At 44.8% G+C, this 27,744-nt stretch overlaps 2 protein-coding genes across 4 annotated transcripts in view; one reads left to right on the top strand and one right to left on the bottom strand.

Moving 5' to 3' along the window:
• Positions 1 to 3,189, top strand: part of RUFY3 (RUN and FYVE domain containing 3) — a 69,587-nt gene extending 66,398 nt beyond the window's left edge. For all 3 annotated transcript variants that reach the window (XM_084855378.1, XM_084855382.1, XM_084855381.1), the window contains exon 18: positions 112 to 3,189. In XM_084855378.1, coding sequence (XP_084711504.1) covers positions 112 to 255 — 144 coding nt within the window. In that variant the 3' untranslated portion in view covers positions 256 to 3,189. The remainder of the gene's footprint in view (positions 1 to 111) is intronic.
• Positions 3,159 to 17,019, bottom strand: GRSF1 (G-rich RNA sequence binding factor 1). The gene is made up of 10 exons (XM_084855384.1): positions 16,176 to 17,019; positions 14,420 to 14,573; positions 11,720 to 11,875; positions 11,257 to 11,400; positions 10,278 to 10,413; positions 9,694 to 9,872; positions 7,837 to 7,958; positions 6,824 to 6,959; positions 6,114 to 6,200; positions 3,159 to 4,653 (listed from the first exon to the last, which is right to left on the bottom strand). The coding sequence occupies exons 1-9, from the start codon at positions 16,632 to 16,634 to the stop codon at positions 6,139 to 6,141; spliced, it is 1,548 nt and encodes a 515-aa protein (XP_084711510.1). The 5' UTR covers positions 16,635 to 17,019; the 3' UTR covers positions 3,159 to 4,653; positions 6,114 to 6,138.
• Positions 17,020 to 27,744: the final 10,725 nt, after the last annotated feature.

Raw genomic sequence — 27,744 nt, 5'->3', positions numbered from 1 at the left:
AGATTAGCTGGTGAAAGTTTCCCTCTTTTCCAGTGCAAAGAATAAGCTTTGTGGTTGGGTGAGTTAAGATTGCCAATAACCCTGATTCTTTTCTTCTCCTCCTCTGTTCAGAACACATGCAAGAACTGTGGTGGAGCCTTCTGCAAAGATTGTTCAGCAAATGAACTGCCCCTTCCCTCCAGCATCAACCCGGAGTGTGTCTGCAACCTATGCCACAAGCACTTGATACAGCAATATTCTGCAAGCCCCTCCTAGGACTCTGATGGTGGGGGATAGCAGTTCTGTTAAATGCAGTTTATTTCCACCAGATGACTCCACCTCTGCAATACTGCATCTTTGAAGATCTCTGGAGCTGTTTGGTGTGGGGTTTTTTTTTTTGGAGAGAACACCTTTACCTGCTCTTTCAGGATCAGTGCATGGGTGGCATGTATTGACAATCAGTACTATGTGCAAACATTTAAGGCTCCTGGGTGAACTGCTCCTTGTTTCATTGTGTCTGGCGTGGGTTGTGGAGTCCCTTGCTCTTAAGTGTCTGTATTACAAGCAAGTACTATAAGCTTGATGTGAAGTTTTTGCAAGCACAGAAGATATTGGTTATATTTTAGTCTTGAAGCTTATCAAGCCAGAAGCTACCCCTGCTCCCCTGGGGGTGGGGGGCATAGCACAACCTGAACATATATGGTCCTGATAGAAAAGTTTTTTTTTCTTCCAGGGCACATCTTGACTTTTCCCAGGAAGCCAACTGTGCGGGGTGCACGGGGCCTCACTGATCTCAACCATAGGAACTATGCAAGTCTAACATAGGCCACTGCAGCCTCTGCTTGTTCACTGCATAGGGCAGAGACCATGTACCACTCCCCTTTTGACTTCCTTAGAGTGAGCTATGTGAATGTACCTGTGCATTCTAATTCAAGCAGTAGCTGTGAGTTACGGTTTTCTAGAGGAGTCAGTGGTGCATGTTACCTGTTTTATCATCTAAAGAACTGTATTTTTGCTAAAATGTAGCACTGAGTAAGCCCCTCAAGAGTCTCTGGGACTAAGGTAATGTGTGAAAACAAAAATGATTGTCTGGTTAAAGAGGAAAATGCAACGAACAGGCTTATATTTGCCTCATTTTTCAGTTTTCTTCGTGGCACTGCTTTACATATGCTGCTTAAAAGAAAAAAGTTTTATATGTTACCAAAATGTTTGAAAAAAATACATGGTGTGAAAAATGAACTTATTTTCCTGCACAACTGGCTGACTTTAGCACTCAAAAGCTCAGATAAGGTGGTCTTTCTGAACTTCGTAGTGTTTTCTAACATCCGTTTTTGCAGACCACCCACAAGAGCAGCAACTGATTGTAAATATTTTGGACGAGGAGGAGCTTGAATCCTGAATATTTAAAGAAGTAAAATTTGCAGAGCTTCTCATTGTCTCTAGATGTGAATGACACAACAGGACTGTGTGGGCTGTAGTCCAATTCATGTACATTTTGGATGGTATATGCAGTGATAGGTCACTTTTTATTTGTAACATGGTGGACTCTAGGACACTTGGCAGTGAGTTACAGAATATGCTTTGATATGTAGCAGAGAGATTACTCAGTAGTAGAGGTCTCTTGCAGTGGTAGCTGCTGTGCAATTCCAAATTGTTTCATCCTCTTCTTAAACCACATGTGCTTTGTGGGATGCGGTCCCCTATACTGGAAATTAAATCAAGATTGTAGAATATATTTGAATCTGTATAAAATCACTTGTGTTGCGTATCATGAAGTATAGTGTAAGAGCAAGTGCCTTTGGCTTGTTTCTGATTTGGAAGCTTGGTATGCATACTTCATATCGCTCACTGTGATTAATTATTCTTTTGTAGGTATTCGGGGTTGGATCGAGATTGGGTCATACTCAAGAGTAGAATACAGAACTGCCAGTGATTTCAATGGGTCTTCTCTGAGTATGACTCAATCTGGGTCCACCTCTTAATTTTATCAACACCTGAAGAGCCCTTCTGTTAAACTCTATGTTTCTCTAACCTGTACTGAAATTATCCTCCCTAAAGGATGATTACAAGCTTAGAAGTTCATGAGAATCACTAGCCAAACCACCTTCCTAGCCCTCACAAAGGTGATAAATCTCTCATCTAATTTGCATCACTTCAGCTTGCAAATGGCTCATGCGTGAATGTTTCATATTTAACCCCTGCCCCAGTACCTGGAAACCTAGCATACAGGATAGAAAGCGTGATCAGAACCCTTCTTTCTACCCTCTTAGTTTGAGTTTTTTGTATGGTGGAGTGTACAATTATGTGAGCAGTGACATGATGTAGTCTTGGATACTGATTTACCAGCTCCTCTGAGAACTAAGCCTAAAACTAGGACAAGGACTACATATGGTATATACACTTGTTATATTCCCACCTGATCAAGAAATTTAACTTAAATAAAAACAATTTACTAATAGAATCAACATTAGTTTGCAGTATAATGCCATTGTGTCTTTATTTTATAAGCATGGTAAAAAGCAGCTTCTCATGTTATAATCTAAAGGGTATGCTCCTTAGTTACTTCTGTATCTGAAGTGCCACCAAGAGTATTAGGCCCATAGGGCATCAGCCCCCTTATTTTGATGCAAGACACCTGTGCGTATGGGCACTACCTTCTAGAGTACTGTACTTGTCCAGTATAGTGTGTGGAGAGGAAAAGAAAATCTATCCGTATTGTATTGCCCCTATCCCCTACAGTTGTTATATAAACTTTGTCCTAAAATGAGACCACAACCTTGGTTATACCATTGGTACTATACTAAGAGATTTGCCAGCACCTCCACTTGTGTATATATCTGTTACTCTAGCTGGCTGTATACATAAAAAAGTGTGGCCCACAAGTCTTATAGTTAATAGACTTGCACTGCCTTTGAAAATTGTGTTGAAATACTTTCAAAAACAGGATAAAGAACCCTTTAGACGCTTGTCTGCATTAAGAAAAAAGCTTTCATTTATTAGAGTAATACATTGACTTGATGATCAGACAGGCAAAACTAATAAGCAATGCTTAACACCTACTTGTCACAGTACATGGCAGCAGCAGTTTGGGTCTTAAGTGTTAGTCACAGCTTCACTCATGGAACACCCTAGCTCCTGCTAACTATAAGAATACCGAACTTCAATTTTTGTCAAATCAGCAAGTTATATGAAATAACACTTGCTTATTAATGAGCCTGGAAAAAGTCATATGGAGAAATCAAGACTATCCGGGAAACATCTTTGCTCACCTGACTTACCTAGCTAGTTTAGGCCAAGAATTGAGGCATGAGTAGGAGCATTTTTTAATTTTTCTGCCTATACGTTAACACTATGTACTTTACATTTATCTGAGAACTGGCTTCACATGTACAATGCTGGAAACATTCACCTATCTGTATACTGAGTTGTATCCAATGCCATTCTGCTAGCAGGCAGAGCTGCTGCTCACGGAAAGCATCGCTACCTGATTTTGGGGGTGGGGGTGTCTCCTCACCTCATCCAGAAAGGTCCCACACCCAAGTGTTGCATTTTCTGGGGGCAGGGATGTCAAGCCCTGCAAACTGCCTTCTGCCAGTGGATGTAGCCCACTGTCTCAATCTTAGCAGAAGAGAGTAAGGTAATGATAAGAATCAAACTGCTCACATGGTGAAAATCACCTGAGTTGTTAGTCTTCACCTTGCAATCTCTCCCCTCCGAACCCCACCCCTAAAGACAATTGTCATGTAAAGAATTGCTTATTTGGAAGTACCTTACATCAACCTAACCACCCTAGAGCAAAGGCTGAAAGGTATTGTTTTTACCACGCTTGCTGCACTCTGAATTAAATATTCATATAGCTCTAGTGTGTTCAAAATTTCTTCTGGAGAATTAGTCGCTTCTCTGTAGCACTTTATTCCCAACCAGTATATAATATAATACAACTTAAATATGTCCAAAAGCTCCATGTGTGCTCACTCCACTGGCCATATCATCTAAGTCAGCTTCCATATCCTATTCAATGCAGGGGACATTGCCATAAATACATTCCTTTTTGCAAGCTAAGTCCTCTCCACTGTGGGGCTTCCCTATTCCACTCCCATGGTATGAACAGAGTTACTACCTTAAATTCCAGGATCGAAGCATTTCTGGTATTAAGTTTCATGCAAAGGGCTGGCAAATGTGTAACTCCGCCTACTGGTTTACCATGGTTAAGCCAGCAGTAGCAGCAGCCTGCAGAATCATGTACTCCCCGCTTACCTCATTGCTAGAACATGGCTAAATGCCTCCCCCCACCCACCCCCAGACTAGACTTGCTTAAATATTGAGCTAGCATTGATGTTAATCAGGGTTCCTGAAAGCACAGCCTGCTTCTGTCTGCACCAGTCATGTTCAGAAATTATGACAATTTGTGCTACGCTTGTACATCACAGCTTGGCCCCCAACCTACCACGACATGTACTGTAGCAAGAAGTTTTAAGGACAGTTCAACTTTAATTTTGGTATACATAAAACAGATCTGCACAAACAATTTGTGGGGTTTCAGATACAGCTGCTGGATTTTCTTTGAAAGGCAATTTCGAAAAAGTGTCCTTTAGAATTTATCCTCGCTAGTTACAGGGACCCCTGTATTCCAGCTCTAGGAAAATGTGCAAATGAAATGCATCTTCATTTATTCTGTGAAAGAAAGAAAGAAAGAAAGAAAGAAAGAAAGAAAGAAAGAAAGAAAATATTGAACAAACAAGAATACAAGTTCTTTTGTCCAATGCTCTCCTTTAGATTTCAAATATGACACAACAGGAGCATGCTAAGTGTGTTTTGCAAAAGTACAGCAAAGCTCGGAGGTTAATGCAGAAATTCAGCACTGAGAATTTTAAACTTTCTAAAAAAGAATTCTTTATCCTTATGCCTGCAAATACAGGCTTGAAAGACTGTGGGCAGTATTAGGCAAAAATGACCTGGTCTACATGTAAGAGCGGATCAGTCCCATTCATAGGTTGTCAGTGTGACATCCGGACACCTTGGGTTGTTAATGGGTTAAACAGCCCAAAGTTAACCCATGGTTTGTTCTTAGGTTAACTTTGGGTTGTTTAACCCACTAATAACCTAAAGTGTCCAAGTTAGGACATCATGCCAACAACCAACGAATGGGGCATTTATAGGTTGTCACTGAAAACTGGAAGGGGCTCAGGCACAGCGCGCATCCTTAGAAACTGTGGCTTAATTAACTCATGATGTGTTGCTGAATGTTTACATTACATTACTGGGGCTGTTTACATTATGTGTAAACAGCCCCAGTATTTGCACTTAAGAAAGGCTTCCAGTAATAGTCAAGGAGGGCAGAATTTGAATGTATTGCACAGTTCCCTGTCCCTCCCCAAAATGAGCATATTGTGCAAAATAAATGTGCTTAAATTGTATAATTTACACAGCTTGCATAATTCAGGTTGATGCAATGTGACACAGCGAGGGAGGAAGCAAATAAACACCTTGTAACTCAGAGAGCTGCATGGTTACATGAGGCTCTTAAAGACAGTTCACATGCTTACCTCATGAAAATCTTGTAGGGATAGTGGACCCACGACATACCTTTTTCCGATTCTTGGCTGTTTCTTACTGTGTGCATTTAAATGGCTTAAACTCCATTTTTAAGTGAAAGGGAATAACTCCTCACGAAAGAGGAATTTGTTCCTCTTGAGCCAAAATGTTTTGATCTGTACTTGGCCACAATAAGTCACATTCATGGAGGATAAGGCTATCAATAACTACTAGGATGGCTGTGCTGTCTCTAGGATAAGAGGCAGCATGCCTTTGAATATTGGTGGGGAGCAACAAATCAAAAAGGGCTGTTGCTGTCATAGCATTTGATTGGCCACAGGGTAACAGGATGCTGGACTAGAAAGACAGGCTTCTGGACTGATCTAGCAGTACTTCTTGTGTTCATATTTTTGCATTACACAGTTGTCCAAACAGCAGGGACACTGGGCTGAATATGCTCACCCTTCTTTGAAAGTGGGAACTCTTTGCTTACTGCAGCTACAGATAACGAGTAAGTGACTGTAGAAAGAATCCAACAGTGCAGCTGCATAGAGTACTGTATTTTCCCAAAGAAAAGTTAAATTTGCCATAGAACTCACCTAAACTTTGGGAATTATGCCATTGTCACTGGCAACCATTTTTTCTGCTTGGTGATGAATTCAGGAATAATTCAATGTATCTATGCTCTGCAGAACAAGAGAATAGCTTGAATGGAAAATTAATGCTTTGAAATTTAGCAGTAGTGCATGCAGCAATATATACCACCCATTATCCATGCCATATGAGCATGACATGCCACCATTCACCCATGCGTTCCATATTCCTGACCTCATTTTATCTGGAAGCTGTCTTTATAGGAGGTGCAACTGCCCAAAGTGGTCCCACCACAGATGTGGAGTTATTTCTAGACAAAACATGGCTACATGGTATTTTGGGGACTGTTGGACTTATCCTAATGTGCATTACCATTATGTATGAGCCCATCCGCACACGGGGCTTCCAGAGAGATCAGACACATATCCTTCAACTAGGGTTGAAAGAACATGCCAAGTACAGTCTACTAGATTTCAGCATCAACATTCTAGGAGCCTGCTTGCAGTAGACATGCATAGTAGTGACTGACCACCCTGGCAGTCCACACTGAAGAACATCTGCCCAAGGGACTTCACAGTTTCAAAGTAAGGGAACAGAAACCATTTTTAAAGGACCCTTGCCATGTACTTCCCATGCTTCTGGTTTAGCACTGCTATGCCTTGGCGTTGCCCTTCCAACCTTGTGCGCCCAGGGAAAACACACAAATCCTACTTACGGACGTTAGACCTGTTCTTGGCCATGGCTGCAATTGCATCTTCGTGTGTCTCAAAGTGCACATCTGCTTCTCCTGTTGCTTTCCCGCTTGAATTATATTCCATAGTGATTCTCACTGGTTTCAGGGGAGCAAAAAACTGTAAAGAAAAAAACAGGGAGGGGTAGGAAGTCAGATTTTATAACTCAACTGATTATTAGAATCTGGAAATTAAAATGGAGCAGAAGCTAAGGCATTACTGGTCTGTATTTCTAACCATCAATAAAGTGTTCAGAAGTCTCAATTTCTATCCAGGACACAATAAGCCAAATTACTTGCTGCACAAAGCTAAACCTGTTTCACAAACTGAAGCTTACACACTTTGGTGGGAATGCAGAGATACACCCAAGGACTTGGACATGTTTAGCTGGATTTTTGACCTTTCTTTAAAAAAGCAGATTCATCATGAAGCTGAACCTGCTTCTGAAAATCCCCTCAGTTCAGAAGCTGTTTTGCCATGCAGCACGGTGGATTGATGTTCAAGAGACACAATCCCAATTCTCTCTGTGTATGCAGAACTATTTAAGTGATTCTTTGTATTCTGGCCTTTAGGCAACGTTAAGCCACAACTAAGACAGGCAAGCTAAGCAGTACTGAATGCATTACAGGCCAATAACACTCCAGAAGCCCAATCCTTGGGGCTGTTCAATGCAAATATTATAGTGTTTGTATTAATTGTCTAAGTCCTCTCTAAGTCTTAAAGGACTGGATCAAACAGTTGCAATAACACTCCCAGGTGCTCTTGCCTTTCCTGGTGGCAAATGTTTATTGGGAAGTGGGAATGAGTAGTGGCACTCAGGAGAGAAAAGCAAGGGTGAGTTTTACAAATTGCTTACCAAACTGTTACAGACTAATTGAGTCTTTTAAAAAGCTTTAGTGACTGACAATAAAGGCTCAAATCCCAATTTTGGAAGTTGAACAAAGACTCCTAGTAAAATTGCTCAGGATATTTATAAAGTGATCTTACCGCTACTTACATTTATAATATCTTGGGCTGTTGCTTGAAAAGGCAGACCTCTCAAATGCACAAAGTGAAGTGAGGAGAAACTCACAGATTCTGAAACATCCCGAGGGTTTTCAAATGCTTGCTTAAAAACTTCTGTAGAGTAAAGAAGACCAGAACGAACATTTGGAAATTACATTCATGTGCCTGTCTCTCCCTGACCTGGTTCACACGACATGACAACTCACAGGAGGTTGTCAGCCTTGTTTGCTTCAGGGTGGTTTGTTGTAATGTCTAAACCCAGTGCGATTTCCTCAGTGTGGTTTGTTAACCATGCACAAGCTATCCAGAGAACCCATGGCTTGTTGTTCGGTTGCTCAGGGTGGTACGTTTTAGGGATGGCGGCCTCCCACCCCCCGCGGATTCCCCCCCGGGACGAAGCTTACCTGGGGCGGATGTTCTGGCGGCGGCAGCGGCTGGTCTTTCAACCGGCTGCTGCGGCCGCCATTTGCGTCTGCTGTTTGCCGTGATAGGCTACGTATTTACGTAGCCTATCACAGCAAGCAAAAAACAAAACAAAACTGCGTGCGCAAATGGCGGCGGCTACGGCGGTCGCCATTTGCGTTCCCTTTTTTTTCACTGGTTTAGCCCACGTAAATATTTATGTAGGCTAAAACGGCAAAAAAAAGGAACACAAATGGCACCCACTAAGCTATTTGCGTTCCCTTTTTTCCCTGCCGTAATAGCCTACGTAAATATTTACGTAGGATAAAACAGCGAAAAATAGGGAACGCAAATGGCGGCCGCTGTAGCCGCCGCCATTTGCGTATGCTGCTGTTGTTTTTTTGGCCTGCCGTGATAGGCTACGTAAATACTTACGTAGATACTTTACGTAGCCTATCACGGCAGCCTGGCTGGACGCAAATGGCGACCGCTATGGCAGCCGCCATTTGCGTCCGCAGCAGCCCGCCCACAGCCGGAACTCCGGCTGTGGACGGCCCTGGCCGGCTGCTCTAATGAGCCACCACGGAGCGGAGAGGGCCGGGCAGGATTCCGGGAGGGAGGACCGGATCGCCTCCCCCGCCCCATCGAGGATTCTGGGGGGAGGGACGGAGCGCCTCCCCCCCTGCGAATCACATCCGCGAAAAGGTAAGTGACTTTTGTACATTCCTAGTGTGTTTTCAGAGTGGCTTGTTGTGACATGCAAATCTAACATGATGGCTCACAATCTCATTAACGATATCCCCTCTCTATTACATCTTGGAATGACACTGGTCAATTTATTCCTCCACTTCATTGCCTCCCTAGACTGTGACACCTTTTTTTTTCACCTGTGCAAATGTAACGGTCCCCCCCACACACTTTTGGTAGATTTGTGCTTATTTATCATTATGTTTTTCACTTTCAGGGATATTTGTACAAATTTAATTTCAAAATCTTTGGAGGAGATTTCTGCAAAGTTGTACAAACCTCCAGAAAAGTGTTAAAAAATTAAAAGATAAATTTGTTCAAATCTTCCTTAAAATGAAAAAAACAACATGAAATATGCGCAAATGTCCCCGAAGGCGAAAAAATCTACAAAATAAACTCGACTCTGCTAATGAGCACATTTGCGCTCATTACTGGAGTAGACTGCTGAGGTTGTGCTGCAAAGGCCCATGGGATACATGCCAGGAGCGCGCAGGAGGACTAAGGGGGAAACAAGCCACGCAGGCCACAAAGCGCCTGATCATCTGTCGGGAGTAACATGGGTTAGTGAATGAACAACCAACCCACTGTAGCTTATTTTCAGGATGGCTTATCATAATGTGCAAACCGGCCTTCTCTCTCTCTGACATGCAGGATACAAAGAGATAATAAGCTTCATCTGATAAGGACTATATGTGCTTACCATTTTCTTTATCACTTTCATAAGCTGCAGCAGGTCTTAAGGCCTCATTCAACTCACTTTCCTCAAAAACAGATTCAGGATCTTGTTTTGTAGTGGGATATCCCATCATCTTCTTACCCCGGAAAAAACCATTGTGTGTTCGAATTTCACTCCTTTGGCTTGGGAATATTTCTATGTAGCTATAGTTTTTTGTTTTCAAAGTCAGAAGAGTTAAATCATGATTAGCAGCACTTTCAACACACAAAGGCTCAATTCAGATATCACACCAAACTTTGGATGGTGAAAGAAACTTAACTAAGTTTGGCTTGATGAACCACAGTTTGCAAGAGGTCAGCAAACCAGAATGAGAAACCATGATTTGTGCAACTTATAGTTTAGCATGATGTCTAGATTATATGAATGGGCTTCAGGCTAGTATACTCCATGTTCCCCCCTCCCGCACTGCTATTTTAGCAGGAAAGTAGAGACAAGTGGTGACATATATCCAACTTTCCATCTGCTTTTAAAATAGAAGTGGAAACAATATGCCTATCAATCCCCTCCCACAAGTGGTTTGGGGGGCCAGTCTTCCAGCATCCACATACCGGCTCCCAATTTCCTCCTTATGCTTCAGCAAGGCTTGATTAGCCATTTCAGGTGTAGCAAACTGCACAAATGCTTCTCCTGTTTTCCTTCTTCCCCTCTGGTCCATGACAAAAGTTATGTCGACTATAGTCAAACCTGTAAGAGAAGGTAGTTTAGCATGTAGATATTCTTATCTTGGTAGCAGCAAAACATATTTTGCCCTTTTTGGTAAGAGAAACAACATATGCACATGCTTCATCATACAATAACGTATCAACAGTTGCCTTAAATATAGTGGTTCTAACACTTTATGCATCCATTTATTTGTATCCTGTTTCTCAGTGGAACTAAACGGCACTGCCACTGAACCCCCAGGACAGCTTTCCTCAAGCTGGTGCCCTCCAGATGTGGTGGACTATAACTCCTACCATCCCAAGTAGGGATGATGGAAGTTGTACTCCAACACACCTGGAGGACACTAGGTTGGGGGTGGCTGCCACAGGATGTAAGTAGAGAATGAAGGCCAATTCCATTTAATGAAATTATTATTTATTTCACGCTTTTGGGAATGAACTAGAACAGCCTGTTCTGAACCGCCCAGAGAACTTCAGCTACCGTGTGTTATAAAAATGCAATAAATAAATAAAATGCAATAAATAAATAAAAAACAAACCTCGTTAATGTGATCAGATTATCTCTCTCCCTTCTTCATATGAAGTAAGTATTCTTAATTTCTCCTGATCTTAAAAGAAGGCTGGTTTCCAGCCATATCTAAATGTGCTCCTGTATTCTCCCCTTTGACCCAACCTTTCCTGGCCACCCAGAAAAGAGAAACGAATACCCATACACCTGATATACAACAAGATTCTTGTAAGTTCACAAAACCATTCCATTTCATTACAACACACACACACACACACACACACACACACAAATCACTTCACCCATGGTTCACAATCACTAGCTCACAGAATCACTACTCCACACAGAGTCAGTCACCTGAGAAGAAGTCAGAAATATCCACTTCAGTGCAACTATACGGAAGGCCTCTCAGTCGTACCACTCCATCGTTGGTCACAGATGTTGAACTGGACTGCAGGCTCTTCATGATAGCATCAACATCCTCATTATGTATTTCAAAAACTGCAAAAAGTCGCACAAGAGAGACACAATGTTTCGTTTAAACATTGTGGTTTGGATCCAATGCTGGCCGTCCACCACTGGTGGACCGGAGTTTCCTTCCCCACTGCATTTCCTCAAGTCTACTCTAGAGGGTTGGGGGACCTTCTGAATCAGATTTGGGTGGTGGATGAGGGGCCTGCAGGGGGGAGGAAAGCAAGGGGAAGTTGTGTGAGTGGAATTCTGCTCGCATGACATTGGATTTTACCCTATAACTGTAGTGCAATGGGTTCTCGGACCATATCAGAGTGAGCCTCCTTAAGGTCAGGCTAAAAACACATACCTTCCACATACCGCTGGCCCAGGTATCTTCGATGCTTCTCTAAGGCATTCTGCACATCCTGCTCTGACTCCAGTTCAACCAAAGCATCTCCTCTGCGTTTGCCATCTCGATTTAAGAGGAAGTGTATGCCATTCACGCCATTTCGAATCTTGCTGCCTAGTGAGTAAGCAAGCATACCATTCTGATTCAAATGCAGCAGGACTTTTGGACGTTTCCTAACATTTTACTTCAGGAACAGACAAGCTACAGCAGGTAAAGGCCTCCCAAAGCCAAGATTTTGGCTATACCCAAATCACTCCTCATCCACTATTACCAACTTTCTATGTAAAAGGTGCTTCGTAAATTCACAAGCAGATCATAATGTGAAACAACTTTACATTCATTTCTGTGACATGCAATGAAAAAACACTTTGGAGTATTATACATTGCATTCCTACATGCAGGCTTGAAGTTAATGCAAAATGCACATATATAGAACTGTTATACATAATGATCTATATGCAGGTTTAAGACCAGCTCCTATATGGAAAAAGTTTCTGTGAAATGGACCAAGTGGTCCCAAGGTACATTCTTATAAAACAGAATAGATGCATGCAGACAAAAGGAAGGCTTATACAATGAGCTGCTAGAGACCCAAGGAGTAATCAGTGGAAGACGGGTGATCAGGACAAGATACCCTTATTTAAAGTGTTGGCCTGAAGTGCATCTGAGGTAGATGAGGAAGGACTGTAGCTCAGTAGTAGAGCACATTCTTTGCATGCAGAAGATCCCAAGTTCAATTCCTGGCATCTCCAGGTAGAGCAGGAAAAATGTCTGCTTGAAACTCTGGAGAGCTGCTGCCAGTCAATGTTGATAATACTGGGCTAGATGGACCAATTGTCTGACTCAGTATAAGGCAGTTTTCTATGTTCCTAATGTGTGGCTTACAAGGCAAATGGGCCCAAGCTTCTTAGGCTCCACACTCCCGATCCTATCTTGGACTGTATAAGCAGCTGACTCCTCCAAGAGGTTCCTCAGTTGGCTTGAATGCCCAGAAACATGTTTTGATCTGAACATGGCCCCTCCCAGGAGAAAAGCCCTCTGAACCCATGGAGCTGAGCAGCCATCCCTCTGAGCTCGGTAACCCACCCCTTTTCAATTTAAAGAATTCTCACACTGTTCTACAGCACCCATACCCGCCTGAATCAATTAGCATGGGAGGATCATTATTATCTGAACACAGTTCTGACTAACAATACCAAGATCCTTTTGTGCAAAACAGTGTAAGTTTTATACCTTAGTTTCTGGAAATTTGGAGCTTCTTTCTGCACAAAGCCTGAACATCCTGATGCTCCCCTGATCTGGACACCAGTCTTGTCCAGAACACAGATAATAAACTGACCTTGAGCTGAAATCACTGCATGCTCCCTGTCTTAGCTACATGGGATCCTGATTCCAAATTAATCCCTTCCTTGCTCCTTTGGGGAGTTTCCCAACACCAGTATGCAGTGGTTGGGTCCCAAGGTCTACAGAAAAGACTGCCAGCAGGTTTCAATCCAACCTTTCACTGAAAGACTCTGAGACATGAAATTCTACAGTCTCCCTAGGCAGCATTTTCCAGACTGAACTGCCCTTAGACTTGGGAGATTCCTCCTGAAATATCCTAATTAAATTTGCCTTCTTGTATTTAACCTCATTGCTTCTTGTCCTATTCAAGTGAATTGTTATGTTTACAGCTCATCTTTCTAAACTGAGCACCATCAGGATACTACTGAATCTCCCTCCACCAAAGGAACAAGGCCTCAGTGTAACAGCCCATCTGGTTGATTGGCCAACTACTCCAAGGCTGCATTAAAAGCTTCAAGAATTCAACAAATCTATCTGGCTGTAGCACTGGGAATTCAGTATACTGGCAAACCTGCACTCCAACTCAACTGTTGCTTTTAATGATGCTCTGCCAAGGTATGCTGAGTTACCTATAAACCTGCTCTATTAGAACATTATATAACAATGATTAATTCTTGTGCCCATTGAATGTCTATGGGGAATTATCAATGACTGAAAACAGCCATTTATAAGCTGTAGATAAAAAATTGCTCTACAAAAGTGTAGCAATCAATAATTTCCAAACCGGTTCACCTACATAAGCACATAATCCAGACATATTATCTCTGTATAGAAATATAGAGGTAAGTCATTCTTTGGTTAGCCGAAACTCCAGTTTAGCATATGTACCCCATGTCAGTGTAGAAGCCTGAAACTTCACTTCCATTTATCCAAAAGCATAATTATCCAGCCTGATCCAAACCACGTCAACTGATTTCAAGGAGACTTATTTCCAGGTAAACAGGCTCTGGATTTAAATCTTAGGGCCAAACTATACATAGTGCATAGTTTAACACCACATGTGTGTGTTTTTTTTATACTGCAGCTGCTGGAAGGACCTTATCAGGATCAGAACTGCAATGGGCAAGGAGAGGGAATTTAACCCTCCTCCCACCACAGGAACAATGAAAACCACCCCTATAAAGCTGCTATCTGCGTTAGGAGGAATGTTTCCTTTGGCTCCCCCTCCCCGCCCATCACCATCCCAATCCCAAGTGGGGCCCAAGTGGCTGCAGTCGAACAAGTATATATTGGACATTAAACCATGTGTTTAAGATCATGTGTAGTTCAGCCCTTAGCCACCCCACTGTAGGCCAGTAAGAAGAATGAAGTTACCTGCAAAAAAGTTGAGAACATCTTCTTCAGTACAGGAGTAAGGCAGACCTTGGGCACGAATAAGATACACATCATCTTCCTCGCCTGACTTAGCTGAAGGTGGGTCATATTCTGAGAGGGGGGGATATTCGTTCTGAAATGGAGGACTGTGCTCCTTCAAAGAGAAATTGTTTATATCAGTATTATAACTGTAACTGAACACATAAGGATGGCACAGTACATGAGAGCCAGAAACAGACTGTTTATTTACTTAGGAGCATTGGCCCATGCTCCTGGCCAGGTGCTGGAGAGCACAACCAGGAACGACAGGAAATACACCTGGAAAAGCCGTATCTCTAGGAAACCTAAGTGCTGAATACAGAAAATCAGTTGTCACAATCCATGGTAATCTCACAACAGTCTCTGACAGTGTGGACAGGCAAATGCCCAGAGTGGACTGAGGCACCTGCACAAGTCCACTGTAGGGATCACATTCTTAAACAGCACATCTGATCCTCTATATAAAGCCCCAAGGGGCATGCCTCCAGCGTCACTAGTGTGTATTTCTAACGGGATGGGAAATTTTCTCAATTCCAACGTGAAAACATATTTATGGTCTGGAGGATGGAAGCTGTCTGTTTTACTTATATGTAATTAGCGTAAATTGCAATGTGTATGGATGACCAACATATGGCAGACCTATTCCATGATATTCATCATATTAAACATGGGACACTTTAAATCTGCCCTTGTTCAAAAGCATTTTTTTTTTACTTGTCTTATCTGACACAGTAACACACAAAGCTCACACTGTCACCCTTAACCCAGAACCATAACCCTAAAAAACACACACCACACGAAACTATTATATGCCTCTTCATACAGGAATTCTGTATCATTTCTGTACATCAACAGTATTAATGGGCCTTAACTTCAAATACAGGAAGGAGAACTTCTATCCTGGGTGACCTGACTGGCATCTCTGGAGATGCTTTTCAAGATGACCCAAAGAAAAAGATAAAACAAGATGCAGTAAATAGAAGATAGATAAAAATGTAAAGCAAATAGATTTGGAAAGCAAGGCAAGAGTCTAAGGAACAGGAGTAGCTTCTTGATAACCTCAAGCCAGTTTAGGCCATGGGTTTTGGTGGAAGTGGAAAGGTCAGTCGGGAAAAGCAATGTGACAAATACATTCTGTTCTCATCTTGCATTCACTGAGACCCGATGGGTTTCTGAACTCTTCAAATGTCAGGGGAAAGGGGAAAGGTCCCAGGGCCACCCGAAAGATTAAAGGCAACAGGCTCGGGAGAGTATTTCCATCCTGCCAAGCTTTTATCATCAGATACAACGAAGAAAGAAGTCGCCCCCAAAGGTCTCAGGGAACGCGGCAGACAGAGAGAGCCGAAATCCCCACTCGGCCATGTGTGAGGTGACCTTGGGCCAGTTATAAACGCGCACAGCCCTCACCGACCCCACGAGCTCACCGTGAGGAAAAAGAGCACAGCCCCGTACACGGCGCTGCCCTGTGGTCTTTGGGGCCCGGATGCGCGTGAGGGGGCGCATGCATGGTTTTATTTTTGAAGGAAAGATGCCTCAGAGCCTGAGTAAGCGAAGATAAGGGGGGCGGGGGGGGATTCCCAAGGCGATTCAAGGGGGCAGGAAGAGGTTTAGGCGAAAGGCGCCCCGAAGAATTACGGCGTGCGAAAAGGGGCTTGTGTGTCTCCTTCCTTCCTTCCTCGCCCCCCCCCCCGGAAGGGGCACACCTCCAGCGCCATACCTGGCTGTAGCATCTCCCCGCGAGGGCCGGAGACAGCAGCGCGCCCCGCAAGGCGCCGAAGCCGGGCACGGGCCCGGCGGGGCTGGCGAATCCGCGGCTCTGCGTGGCTGCTCCGAGTAACAGCAGGAGGCGACGGCGGCCGGAGAGGCCGAGGGCGTGAGCGCGGGAGGAGGTCGCGGAGACGGCGGGGCGCAGCGGGAGGCAGGCCGCGCCGGTCTGGCGGCAACTGCTGCAGCTACAGCCGCAGCCCCGGAGCAGCGCGCCCAGCACCCAGCGCGTCCCGGCCATGGGAGACGGAGGCCCTGTCGACGACGTCGCGCTCGCCGCTGGCGTCCCCTCGGCCGCTACCGAGCGAGCGAGGGCCTCGGGCACATGCGCGGCGCCCGCGACCACAGGCGGCCTGCTGCGGAGCCACGGCGGGCAGGGAGGAGCCGCGTCAGGAGGAGGCGGAGGCGGCATCCCAGGCGCCCCCTCGCTCTGGCCCAGCCCGCCCTTCGCGGAAGGCCGCGGCCCGGCCTGAGGCAATTGAGGGCGGCGCGGAGGAGGCCGCCTTCCGAGAGGCGTCGCCGCGCGCCCCACGGAGAGGGAAGGCCGCGCGGGGCTGCGAGGGAAGAGAGGGCGTCGGTTCTCCTCAGGGCAGCAGGACCGGCCCTTTCGCCGTCGGGGCGGCCGTCACATGGGAGCTGGAGAAAGCGCTTCCTCGCAGCGTAGGGTTGGGATCTGCCACCGGAGGCCCCTGGGCCAAATCGGGCCCCCTGGGAGGATAGCCAACGGGCCTCCCGCCCCCCCCGCAGAGGAGGCGGTGTCCGTGGCAACGGAGCTTGCTGGCAGCCCCCATTGGGGCGGGGCGGGGCAGGGCTTGAGGTGCCGGCCGTGCTCCAGTCATGGGTGGTATCCAATGTCAGCCCTACTTGGCGTGGACCCATTGAAATGGGCGGGGCTTCAGTTAGACTAACGCTGGATACAACGCTTATGGTGGGAACGGTGTGCCTTAACTTATTAACAACTTACCAGTTGTTTTCCGGGCCAAATTCAAGGTGTTGGTTTTGACCTTTAAAACCCTATATGGTTCCGGCCCAGCCTATCTTAAGGAGCGCCTCCAGCAACACCAGACAGGCCGCTTAACAAGATCAGCCTCGGATGGCCTTCTCTCTTTCCCATCAGCCAGGACAGCTAGACTGGTGGGGACGAGGGAGAGGGCCTTCTCTGTGGTGGCCCCCACTCTGTGGAACTCCCTCCCTAGGGAACTCCGTCATGCCCCCTCTTTAATGAGCTTCCGTCGTGCATTAAAAACGTGGTTGTTCAGGCAGGCATTTGGGGTGGGTTAGGGTATTTTTTTAAAAAAAATTTATGGTAAAATTTTATTGTTTTAAATTGTTTTATGGGGGTTGTACATCGCCCAGAGTGGCTGGGTGACCAGTCAGATGGGCGATTAATAAATTTAATAAATAAATAAAATAAATAAACGGTGTGCGTGTGGCGTAATAAAGCTTTCGCCCGTTGACCTCCCCCGAGTTCAGCCAAATTAGCTGGGTGGAGGTCACAAAACGAAAGGGGGCTTGGGCCTTCCTGTGACCCACCCTCCTCATTGCCCCCTGAACTCCCTTCCCAAAGTAGCCCTCCCCAAAACTAGCCGCTGGCTTTAGAAGGACGCGAGACAAAGGTGTATCTGAATGTTCTGTGTTCCTTGTTCAAATTCAAGGGGCTGCATGGAATTCGAGTCCTGATTTAGATTGGGAAATAAGAGGCTGAGTAGAGACGACAGACGGTATGGTGGAAAGAGGTGTGCACGCTTGTCCGTTTTTTGTCTCTGTTCACAGATTTGGTAGTTTCTTGTAGTGCTTCGCGAAACCTGCAAAACCTCTTTGTCCGGAGACTGTAGTGGAAAAGAAATGTGTGCATGTGTCCAGAGACTGTAGTGGAAAAAATGTGTGCGTGTGTATACCAATAACATTGTTGCCTTGCCTCCATCCTCTGGCTTGTTTATTCTACTTTTACACTGGCCTTCCTTCAAAGGGTTTAGAGCAGTTTACATGTGATTCTCAGTTTATAGGGCTAGGCCTACAGCAGTAGAATGACATCATGTGTCTTCAGATCATTCCTTGGAAGAGCAATGACTTTCATTAGCATTCTGTAGAGTTTAGACAGCATAATCATGTGCTTATTTTATTGGCACTCTGTGTCCTAAATCTCCTTTCTAACTCTTTAATAATATGCTCCACCTCTTTTCAGTTGGTTCTCTGTGATGTTTAACAACTGTGTAGTAATGTAAACCACCCTGAGACTCTGCTAAAGGGCACCATGTAAATCTTTTTAATAAAGTCAATAAAATATGGGGATGTAAGAGAAGGCCCATGTGGAATACAGCTATACTCTTGAAATAAGTATTATTATTATTATTATTACTATTACCGTTGAGTCTCACTCATCCTCCAAGGAGCTCAAAACAATGTACACGTTGTTGTTCAGTCGTGTCCGACTCTTCGTGACCCCATGGACCATAGCACACCAGGCCTTCCTGTCCTACGCTCTCTCCCGGAGTGTATTGTTCTTTACAGCACCAGACACATCCACAGCTGAGTGTCCTTTCGGCTTTGGCCCAGCCACTTCACTCTTTCTGGGGCTACTTGGAAATTCCCTGTGCTCCTCCCCAGTAGTATATTATCCCATTTAATCATTGCAACAATTCTGTGAGGTAGGTTAGACTAGAGGTTGTTGTGGACCCAAGGACACCCGGTGAGTGTTATAGCTCAGTTGGGATTTGAATACATGTCTTTCTGATCTATGTTCAGCACCTTATCCACTACACTACACTGGCTTACAAGAAATAGAATATAGAGATGGAATATAATTTCGTGGAAGAAGTAATAGAATGTAAAGGCGGAACACAGCACTGGGAAGAATTAGAAGGTCCCAGGCTCATTCTCCAGTTAAGGAAACTTGAGCATCAGAGCTGGGAAGCGCCCCTGCCTCAGACCAGAGAGTCTTTTTACTTGGTCTGAGGCTTCTGTATTTGTTCATATATGTTGATTAGATATAGCTGGGGGAGGCAACAGAAGTGGGGATGGAATAGCGATGTGCAGAGTGAAGATGGATTATAGTAATGAGCTTAGTGGAGTATTGGGAAAGGGGGTTCAAGAGACTTCTGACCATCATCTCCCTTTCTTAGTCTCATAGTCTTCTCAGTTTGGGAAGCTTGTCCACTACCTAGACAACCACTTCTCTGTTCCCTGACTGTTTTTTGTCATAGCAAGAGTACTACCAAGTTGATCCTATACAGCATACTTCTGAGTAAGCCTCACTGAACACAGTGGGGTTTACTTCTAAACTACACAGTAAACAGAGACTTACTACTGAATTGTTATGGATGCTTAATTAGGAATGTCGTCTTGGCTGCACCTGTGCTTTGGAGTAGGATGTAATTCTCAAATACAAATGCACTATAATATCTATTGCTATCTATCTTAGTTTATGTAGGGGGTCAGCTACCTGTGGCTGTAGGGCTGCATGTGGCCCTTGGCCTAATTTCATGCAGGCCTCAGTTTAATTTCAAAAGCCCTCCATATGTGATCAGTTCAGGCATCTGGCAAGACTGATCTGTCCCTCCCCTGGCAGCTTGCTGGGCAAGAAGGAAGAGAGGGAGGGAAAAGGGGGTGGCAGAAAGAGAAAGAAAAAGAGGCTGGAGAAAGAGAAAAGGGGTGACCCACCTATTTTTGGCTTTGGCCCTACCCACTGCCAACATGCAGCCTCAACAGATTACCTGTGACTGAATGTGGCCCTTCACAGAAAAAAAAGGTTGCTCACTCCTGGTTTGCTGGACCTCTTTACCCCTGAGCTAGGTCTAGGAACCTTGGGTAGAAAAATTTCCAGCACTCTGATAGGAGGTGGGTCAAGGACCGTGGAAACCTGAACCTATGCATGCTTAGTCCCAGGTAAGTTCAACAGAGTTCAGTAAGACTTATTCCAGTGGCAGCAATCCCCTTACCAGGGGAGTCAGCCCATGAAACACAGTGGGCTGGTTCACATGATCACCATGGATTAAACTAGGTATGGTGCCTTGTTTAAGCTGTGGTGTATGCCCGGCAACATTTATCTAATTACCCACCCGGGTGTGGCTTGTCCTGTCATCCAAACTCAGGCGGCATAGCTTGTTGGAGTGGGATACAGACCTCAGATTACTCCATACGCTTGGGCGGGTGACTAGGCAAATGGCACTTGGCACATTCCACAGATCAACCCAGTGTGGCTTGTTTAACCCTCTGTGAACGTACAAGCAAGGTCAGTGAAACGTACTTCCAGGTATAGGTCTACAATCGGGTTGTCCAGGAGATTGACCAAAAGAGTGTGTTTTCACATGTCATGCTTAAATCAGTTTATAAAGCACATTTCAGTTAATATCCCCACCAAAGTTCTCAAGTCGGCTATCAGTGTGTACCCACGTTGACAAGATATAGATGCACTCTATGCAAACAACATAATGCCAAGATGCCTCTATTATTGCAGAGTCTTCTGGGGAGCCAGGTATATAACATGAGAAGAGCCCTGCTGGATCAGACCAAAGGTCCAACCAGTACAGCATTCTGTTCACACAGTGGCCAACCAGCCACTGTTGACCGGGAACCCACAAGCAGGGGATGAGTGCAACAGCACTTTCATAGAATAGTAGGGTTGGAAGGGGCCTACAAGACCATCGAGTCCAACCGCCTGCTCAATGCAGAAATCCAAGTCAGAGCATCCCTGACAGATGGCTGTCCAGCCTCGTCTTGAACGCCTCCAGTGTGGGAGAGCCCACCACCTCCCTAGGTAGTTGGTTCCATTGTCGTATTGCTCTTAACAGTCAGGAAGTTTTTCCTGATGTTCAGCCGGAATCTGGCTTCCTGTAACTTGAGCCCATTATTCCGTGTCCTGCACTCTGGGATGATCAAGAAGAGATCCTGGCCTTCTTCTCTGTGACAACCTTTCAAGTACTTGAAGAGTGCTATCATATCTCCCCTCAGTCTTCTCTTCTCAAGGCTAAACATGCCCAGTTCTTTCAGTCTCTCTTCATAGGGATTTATTTCCAGTCCCCTGATCATCTTTGTTGCCCTCCTCTGAACCCTTTCCAGTTTGTCTGTATCCTTTTTAAAGTATGGTGGCCAGAACTGGACACAGTAATCCAGATGAGGCCTAACCAGTGCTGAGTAGAGGGGAACTAGTACTTCCTGGGATTTGGAAGCTATGCTTCTATGAATGCAGCCCAAAAGAGCATTGGCCTTTTTTGCAGCCACATACATTGTTGGCTCATATTCAGCTTGTGATTGACAACAATTCCAAGATCCTTCTCGCTTGTAGTGTGGTTGAGCCACGTATCCCCCATCTTGTAACTGTGCATTTGGTTTCTTTTTCCTAGGTGCAGAACTTGGCATTTATCCCTATTCAATGTCATTCTGTTGTTTTCTGCCCAGCGCTCCAGTCTATCCAGATCACTTTGAATTTTGTTTCTGTCTTCCAAAGTATTAGCTATCCCGCCCAATTTTGTGTCATCTGCAAATTTGATCAGCATTCCCTGCACCTCCTCCTCCAAGTCATTAATAAAAATGTTGAGGAGCACTGGGCCCAGGACTGAGCCCTGCGGTACCCCACTCGTTACCTCTCCCCAGTTTGAGAAGGTCCCATTGATAAGCACTCTTTGAGTCCGATTCTGTAGCCAACTGTGGATCCACCGGATCGTTGTTTCATCTAGCCCACTTTGAGCTAGTTTGCTCATCAGGATATCATGGGGCACTTTGTCGAAAGCTTTGCTGAAGTCGAGGTATATGATGTCTACAGCATTCCCACGGTCCACAAGGGAGGTGACTTGATCAAAAAATGAGATCAGATTTGTCTGGCAGGACTTGGTTTTGACAAATCCATGTTGGCTTCAAGTAATCACTGCATTCCCCTTCATGGATCACTGCCTTGTTGTGGCGAAGGGGCTTGCGTAACTCAGTGAAGCCATAAGCTATGCCGTGCAGGGCCACCCAAGACGGACAGGTCATGGCAGAGAGTTCTGACAAAATGTGGTCCAATGGAGAAGGAAATGGCAACCCACTCCAGGATTCTTGCCAAGAAAACCCCATGGAACGTATCACAAGGCTAAAAGATATGACGCCGGAAGATGAGCCCCTCAGGTCGGAAGGTGTCCAATATGCTACTGGGGAAGAGCAGAGGGTATTTCCAAGTAGCGCCAGAAAGAGTGAAGCGGCTGGGCCAAACCCGAAAGGACACTCAGCTGTGGATGTGTCTGGCGGTGAAAAGAAAATCCGATGCTGTAAAGAACAATATTGTTTAGGAACCTGGAATGTCAGATCAATGAATCAAGGTAAGCTGGAGGTGGTCAAACATGAGATGGCAAGATTGAACATCGACATCTTGGGAATCAGCGAACTAAAATGGACAGGCATGGGCGAATTTAATTCAGGTGACCATCATATCTACTATTGTGGGCAAGAATCCCTTAGAAGAAATGGAGTAGCACTCATAGTCAACAAAAGGGTGGGAAAAGCAGTACTGGGGTACAATCTTAAAAATGATAGAATGATCTCAGTACGAATCCAAGGCAAACCATTCAACATCACAGTAATTCAAGTCTATGCCCCAACCACTGAGGCCGAAGAAGCTGAGCTTGATCGGTTCTATGAAGACCTACAACACCTTCTAGAACTAACACCAAAAAAAGATGTCCTCTTCATCATAGGGGATTGGAATGCTAAAGTAGGAAGTCAAGAAATCACCGGGATAACAGGCAGGCATGGCCTTGGTGTACAAAATGAAGCAGGACAAAAGCTAATAGAGTTTTGCCAAGAGAACATGCTGATCATAGCAAACACTCTTTTCCAACAGCACAAGAGGCGACTCTACACATGGACCTCACCAGATGGTCAATATCGAAATCAGATTGATTATGTCCTTTGCAGCCAAAGATGGAGAAGCTCCATACAGTCAGTAAAAACAAGACCTGGAGCTGACTGTGGCTCAGATGCTTCTTGCAAAATTTGCTGCTTCTTGCAAAATTTCGGCTTAAATTGAAGAACGTAGGGAAAGCCACTAAACCTTTCAGGTATGACCTAAATCATATCCCTGATGAATATACAGTGGAGGTGAGGAATAGATTTCAGGGATTAGACCTGATAGACAGAGTGCCTGAGGAACTATGGACGGAGGTCCCTAACATTGTTCAGGAGGCAGCAACGAAATCCGTCCCAAAGAAAAAGAAATGCAAGAAAGCCAAGTGGCTGTCTGATGAGGCTTTACAAGTAGCTCACAAAAGAAGGGAAGCGAAAAGCAAAGGAGAAAGGGGAAGATATACCCAACTGAATGCAGAGTTCCAGAGAATAGCAAGGAGAGACAAGAAGGCCTTCTTAAATGAACAATGCAAAGAAATCGAGGAAAACAACAGAATGGGAAAGACTAGAGATCTCTTCAAGAAAACTGGAGATCTCAAGGGAACGTTTTGTGCAAAGACGGGCATGATAAAGGACAAAGAAGGCAGGGACCTAACAGAAGCAGATGAGATTAAGAAGAGGTGGCAAGAATACACAGAAGAACTATACAGGAAAGATCTGAATGTCCCTGATAGCCATGATAGTGCGGTCACTGAACTTGAGCCGGACATCCTAGAGAGTGAAGTCAAGGGGGCCTTAGGAAGCATTAGTAACAACAAAGCTAGCGGAGATGACAGTATTCCAGCCGAGCTATTTAAAATCCTAAAAGATGATGCTGTTAAAGTGCTGCATTCAATATGCCAACAAATCTGGAACACTCAACAGTGGCCACAAGACTGGAAAAGGTCAGTTTACATTCCAATTCCAAAGAAGAGCAACGCCAAAGAGTGTTCAAACTACCGCACAATTGCGCTCATTTCACATGCCAGCAAGGTGATGCTCAAAATCCTACAAGCTAGGCTTCAGCAGTATGCGAACCGAGAACTACCGGAAGTACAAGCTGGGTTTCGAAGAGGCAGAGGAACTAGAGATCAAATCGCCAACATTCGCTGCATCATGGAGAAAGCAAGAGAATTCCAGAAAACCGTCTATTTCTGCTTCATTGACTACGCTAAAGCCTTTGATTGTGTGGATCACAACAAACTGTGGCAAATTCTTAAAGTGATGGGAGTACCAGACCACCTTACCTGTCTCCTGAGAAACCTGTACGAGGGTCAAGAAGCAACAGTAAGAACCAGAGATGGAACAACCGATTGGTTCAAAATTGGGAAAGGAGTACGACAAGGCTGCATATTGTCGCCCTGCTTATTTAACTTATATGCAGAGTACATCATGAGAAATGCCGGGTTGGATGAATCAGAGGTCGGAATTAAGATTGCCGGGAGAATTATCAACAACCTCCGATATGCAGACGATACCACCCTAATGGCAGAAAGCGAAGAGGATCTCAAGAGCCTCTTGTTGAGGGTGAAAGAGGAGAGTGCAAAAGCTGGTTTGAAACTCAACATTAAAAAAACTAAGATCATGTCATCTGGCCCTATCACTTCCTGGCATATAGAAGGGGAAGAAATGGAAGCAGTGACAGATTTTACTTCCTTGGGCTCCAAGATCACCGCAGACGGTGACTGTAGCCATGAAATTAAAAGACGCTTGCTCCTTGGGAGGAAAGCTATGGCAAACCTAGACAGCATAGTAAGAAGCAGAGACATCACCTTGCCGACAAAGGTCCATCTAATCAAAGCTATGGTTTTCCCAGTAGTAATGTATGGCTGTGAGAGCTGGACTATAAGGAAGGCTGAGCGCCGAAGAATTGATGCTTTCGAACTGTGGTGCTGGAGGAGACTCTTACGAGTCCCCTGGACTGCAAGGAGGTCAAATCAGTCCATCCTAAAGGAAATCAACCCTGACTGCTCATTGGAAGGACAGATAATGAAGCTGAAGTTCCAATATTTTGGCCACCTAATGCGAAGAGAAAACTCCCTGGAAAAGACCCTGATGCTGGGAAAGACTGAAGGCAAAAGGAGAAGGGGACGGCAGAGGATGAGATGGCTAGATAGCATCACGGATGCAATGAATATGAACTTGAGCACGCTCCGGGAGAGAGCGCAGGACAGGAAGGCCTGGCGTGCTATGGTCCATGGGGTCACGAAGAGTCGGACACGACTGAACGACTGAACAACAACAACAACAACAATCACTGCATTCTTTTCAAGGTGCTTCCAGATAGATTGCTTTATCATCTGCTCCAGAATTTTCCCAGGGATTGATGTCAGACTGACTGGTCTGTAGTTCCCAGGTTCCTCCTTTTTACCCTTTTTGAAGATAGGGACAACATTAGCCCTCCTCCAGTCATCTGGCACTTCCCCCGTCCTCCATGATTTCTCAAAGAGAATAGACAGAGGTTCTGAGAGTTCTTCTGCCAGTTCCTTTATTACTCTAGGATGCAGTTCATCTGGCCCTGGAGATTTGAACTCATTCAAAGTAATTAGGTGTTCCTTGACCGTATGCCTATTGATCTCAAGCTGCAATCCTGCCACTTCAGCCTGTACATTGCCTTTGCCAGGGGGGTCATAGACCCTCTTTTGGGAGAAGACTGAGCCAAAGTAGGAATTGAACACCTCTGCCTTTTCTTTGTCATCTGTTATCGTTTTGCCATCCTTATTTAATAGCTGAACAACCATTTCTTTCCTCTGCCTTTTACTATGCACGTAGCTGAAGAAAGCTTTTTTGTTGTTTTTAGCATCCCTCGCTAACCTCAGCTCGTTCGCAGCTTTAGCCTTCCTGACGCCATCCCTGCAATTCTGTGCTACCTGCCTGTACTCTTCCTTTGTTACTTGGCCTTCTTTCCACTTCCTATATGAGTCCTTTTTTGTTTTCAGGTCATCCCTAAGCTTTTTGTGAAGCCACATTGGCTTCTTCTGTTGTCTTCCACCTTTTCTTCCTGTTGGAATTGTTTGTGATTGTGCCTTGAGAATTTCCTTTTTTAAAAGCTCCCACCCATCTTGGACTCCTTTTCTCGTTAGCGTCGCTTGCCATGGGACCTTACTGATAATTGTTCTGAGTTTATTAAAATCAGCTTTCCTAAAATCTAGGGTATGCGTTTGACTACACTCGGCTTTTGCTTCCCTTAGAACCAAGAACTCAAGTGCAACATGGTCGCTTTCCCCCAGAGTTCCTGTAACTGCTACTTTATCCCCTAAGTCATCTCTGTTGGTTCGGATCAAGTCAAGGATAGTCGATCCTCTAGTTCCTTCCTCTACTTTCTGTAGGAGGAAGTTATCCGCCACACAAGTCAGGAATTTCCTGGAGGGGCCATGTTTTGCAGAAAACAAATTCTCACCCATGTTCCCCAGCAACTGGTGTACATAGGCTCATTGCTTCTGGTACTGGAGGTAGCACGTAGCCATCAGGTATAGTAGCCATTGATAGCCTTTTCCTCCAGGAATTTGTCTAACCCCTTTTTTAAAGCCATCCACATTGGTGGCCATTACTACATCTTGTAGTGAATTCCATAGTTCAAGTAGGCACTGTGTGAAGAAGTACTTCCCGTTATCTGTCCTGAATCTCCGACCAATCAGTACTTCTTTAGGGCACCTGTTAGGTCAGAACTGGTGTTCACTTACTGCTGTGTACACATGTGTTTCTGACTACAGGTACTCTGTGCACACACAAGAATATACCATGGAGTCCTTTGCATTATCACAGGAACCTCTGGGGTAATAAGCTAGGTTGGAAGTTTGCCTGGCTAGAACAGCTCCCTGAGTGAAGTCACTTGAATGAAGCTTGTCTGGCCAGCTGCTTCCAATTGTGGAGTGGTGGTTGTAAAAACCCATGTGGGCAGAATAATATAGCCCAAGGGCCTCTTCTTGACCACTGCTGGATTAGAACATACATGTTTGTATTCTATTCCACATTCTTCACTCATGGCAACAGTAGAATATAAGGGCACAATCCTATGCATGTTTAGACAGGAAAAATTCCTACAACTCCCAGCATTCCCCAGCCAGCATGTATAGGACTGTGCACTAAGAGGCTTAAATGGCTTTTTAGTGTGACATGTTCAAACCATCATGTGGATCATTCTTGGAAACATTTGAGAACATTTCTGATCTAGATACCTGTTGCCAAAGTTAAAACCTTTCAACAGAATGAGATCAGTGCAGCCGCTAAAAAGGAAAAAATAGTAATGTTCATCCCAAACCTTGGGTGTACAATTCCAAGAGCATAGTGTATTGATGTATTTTATATTGGCCCAGTCACATGTAACGAGAAGCCACCATGGGTGAATTTCCCTGCAGGGCTTGTAGTTGCGGTAGCCACTCTGAATATTTGGGCATGGCGGCAGGGTCTGTGTGTGCACTGTAGCTTCTCATTATGTGTGAACCAGGTAACTGACTGTATCTGTGGCATTCTTTTAACTAGTCATTATTTTCTTTTTCTCAAAGTAGGGCTGCAAGAGTATGTACTAAATGTGTTAATTGCAGCTTTTTTGTACTATAGTGTGTGCTTGTCAAACCAATTTAACTTTTATTGGTTCACAAAGTCTGAAAAAGAGTAACATTATACCCAGAGTTTTGTAAACTTTCAGCATCATGGCCATTCCAAAC

The sequence above is a fragment of the Heloderma suspectum genome, chromosome 5 (assembly GCF_057233095.1).
Source record: "Heloderma suspectum isolate Gila_16-S chromosome 5, 16-S_ref, whole genome shotgun sequence".
NCBI classification, from domain to species: Eukaryota; Metazoa; Chordata; class Lepidosauria; order Squamata; family Helodermatidae; genus Heloderma; species Heloderma suspectum.
This window is presented reverse-complemented; position numbering and strand designations above follow the sequence as displayed.

Coding starts and splice junctions, on each gene's coding strand:
- GRSF1 (XM_084855384.1), bottom strand. CDS start 16,634: ATGCCGCCTCCGCCTCCTCCTGACGCGGCTCCTCCCTGCCCGCCGTGG. Junction 10,414..11,256: donor TATTTCTGACTTCTTCTCAG/GTGACTGACTCT, acceptor CTTCTCTTACAG/GTTTGACTATAGTCGACATA. Junction 9,873..10,277: donor AAGGAGGAAATTGGGAGCCG/GTATGTGGATGC, acceptor AAAAAACTATAG/CTACATAGAAATATTCCCAA.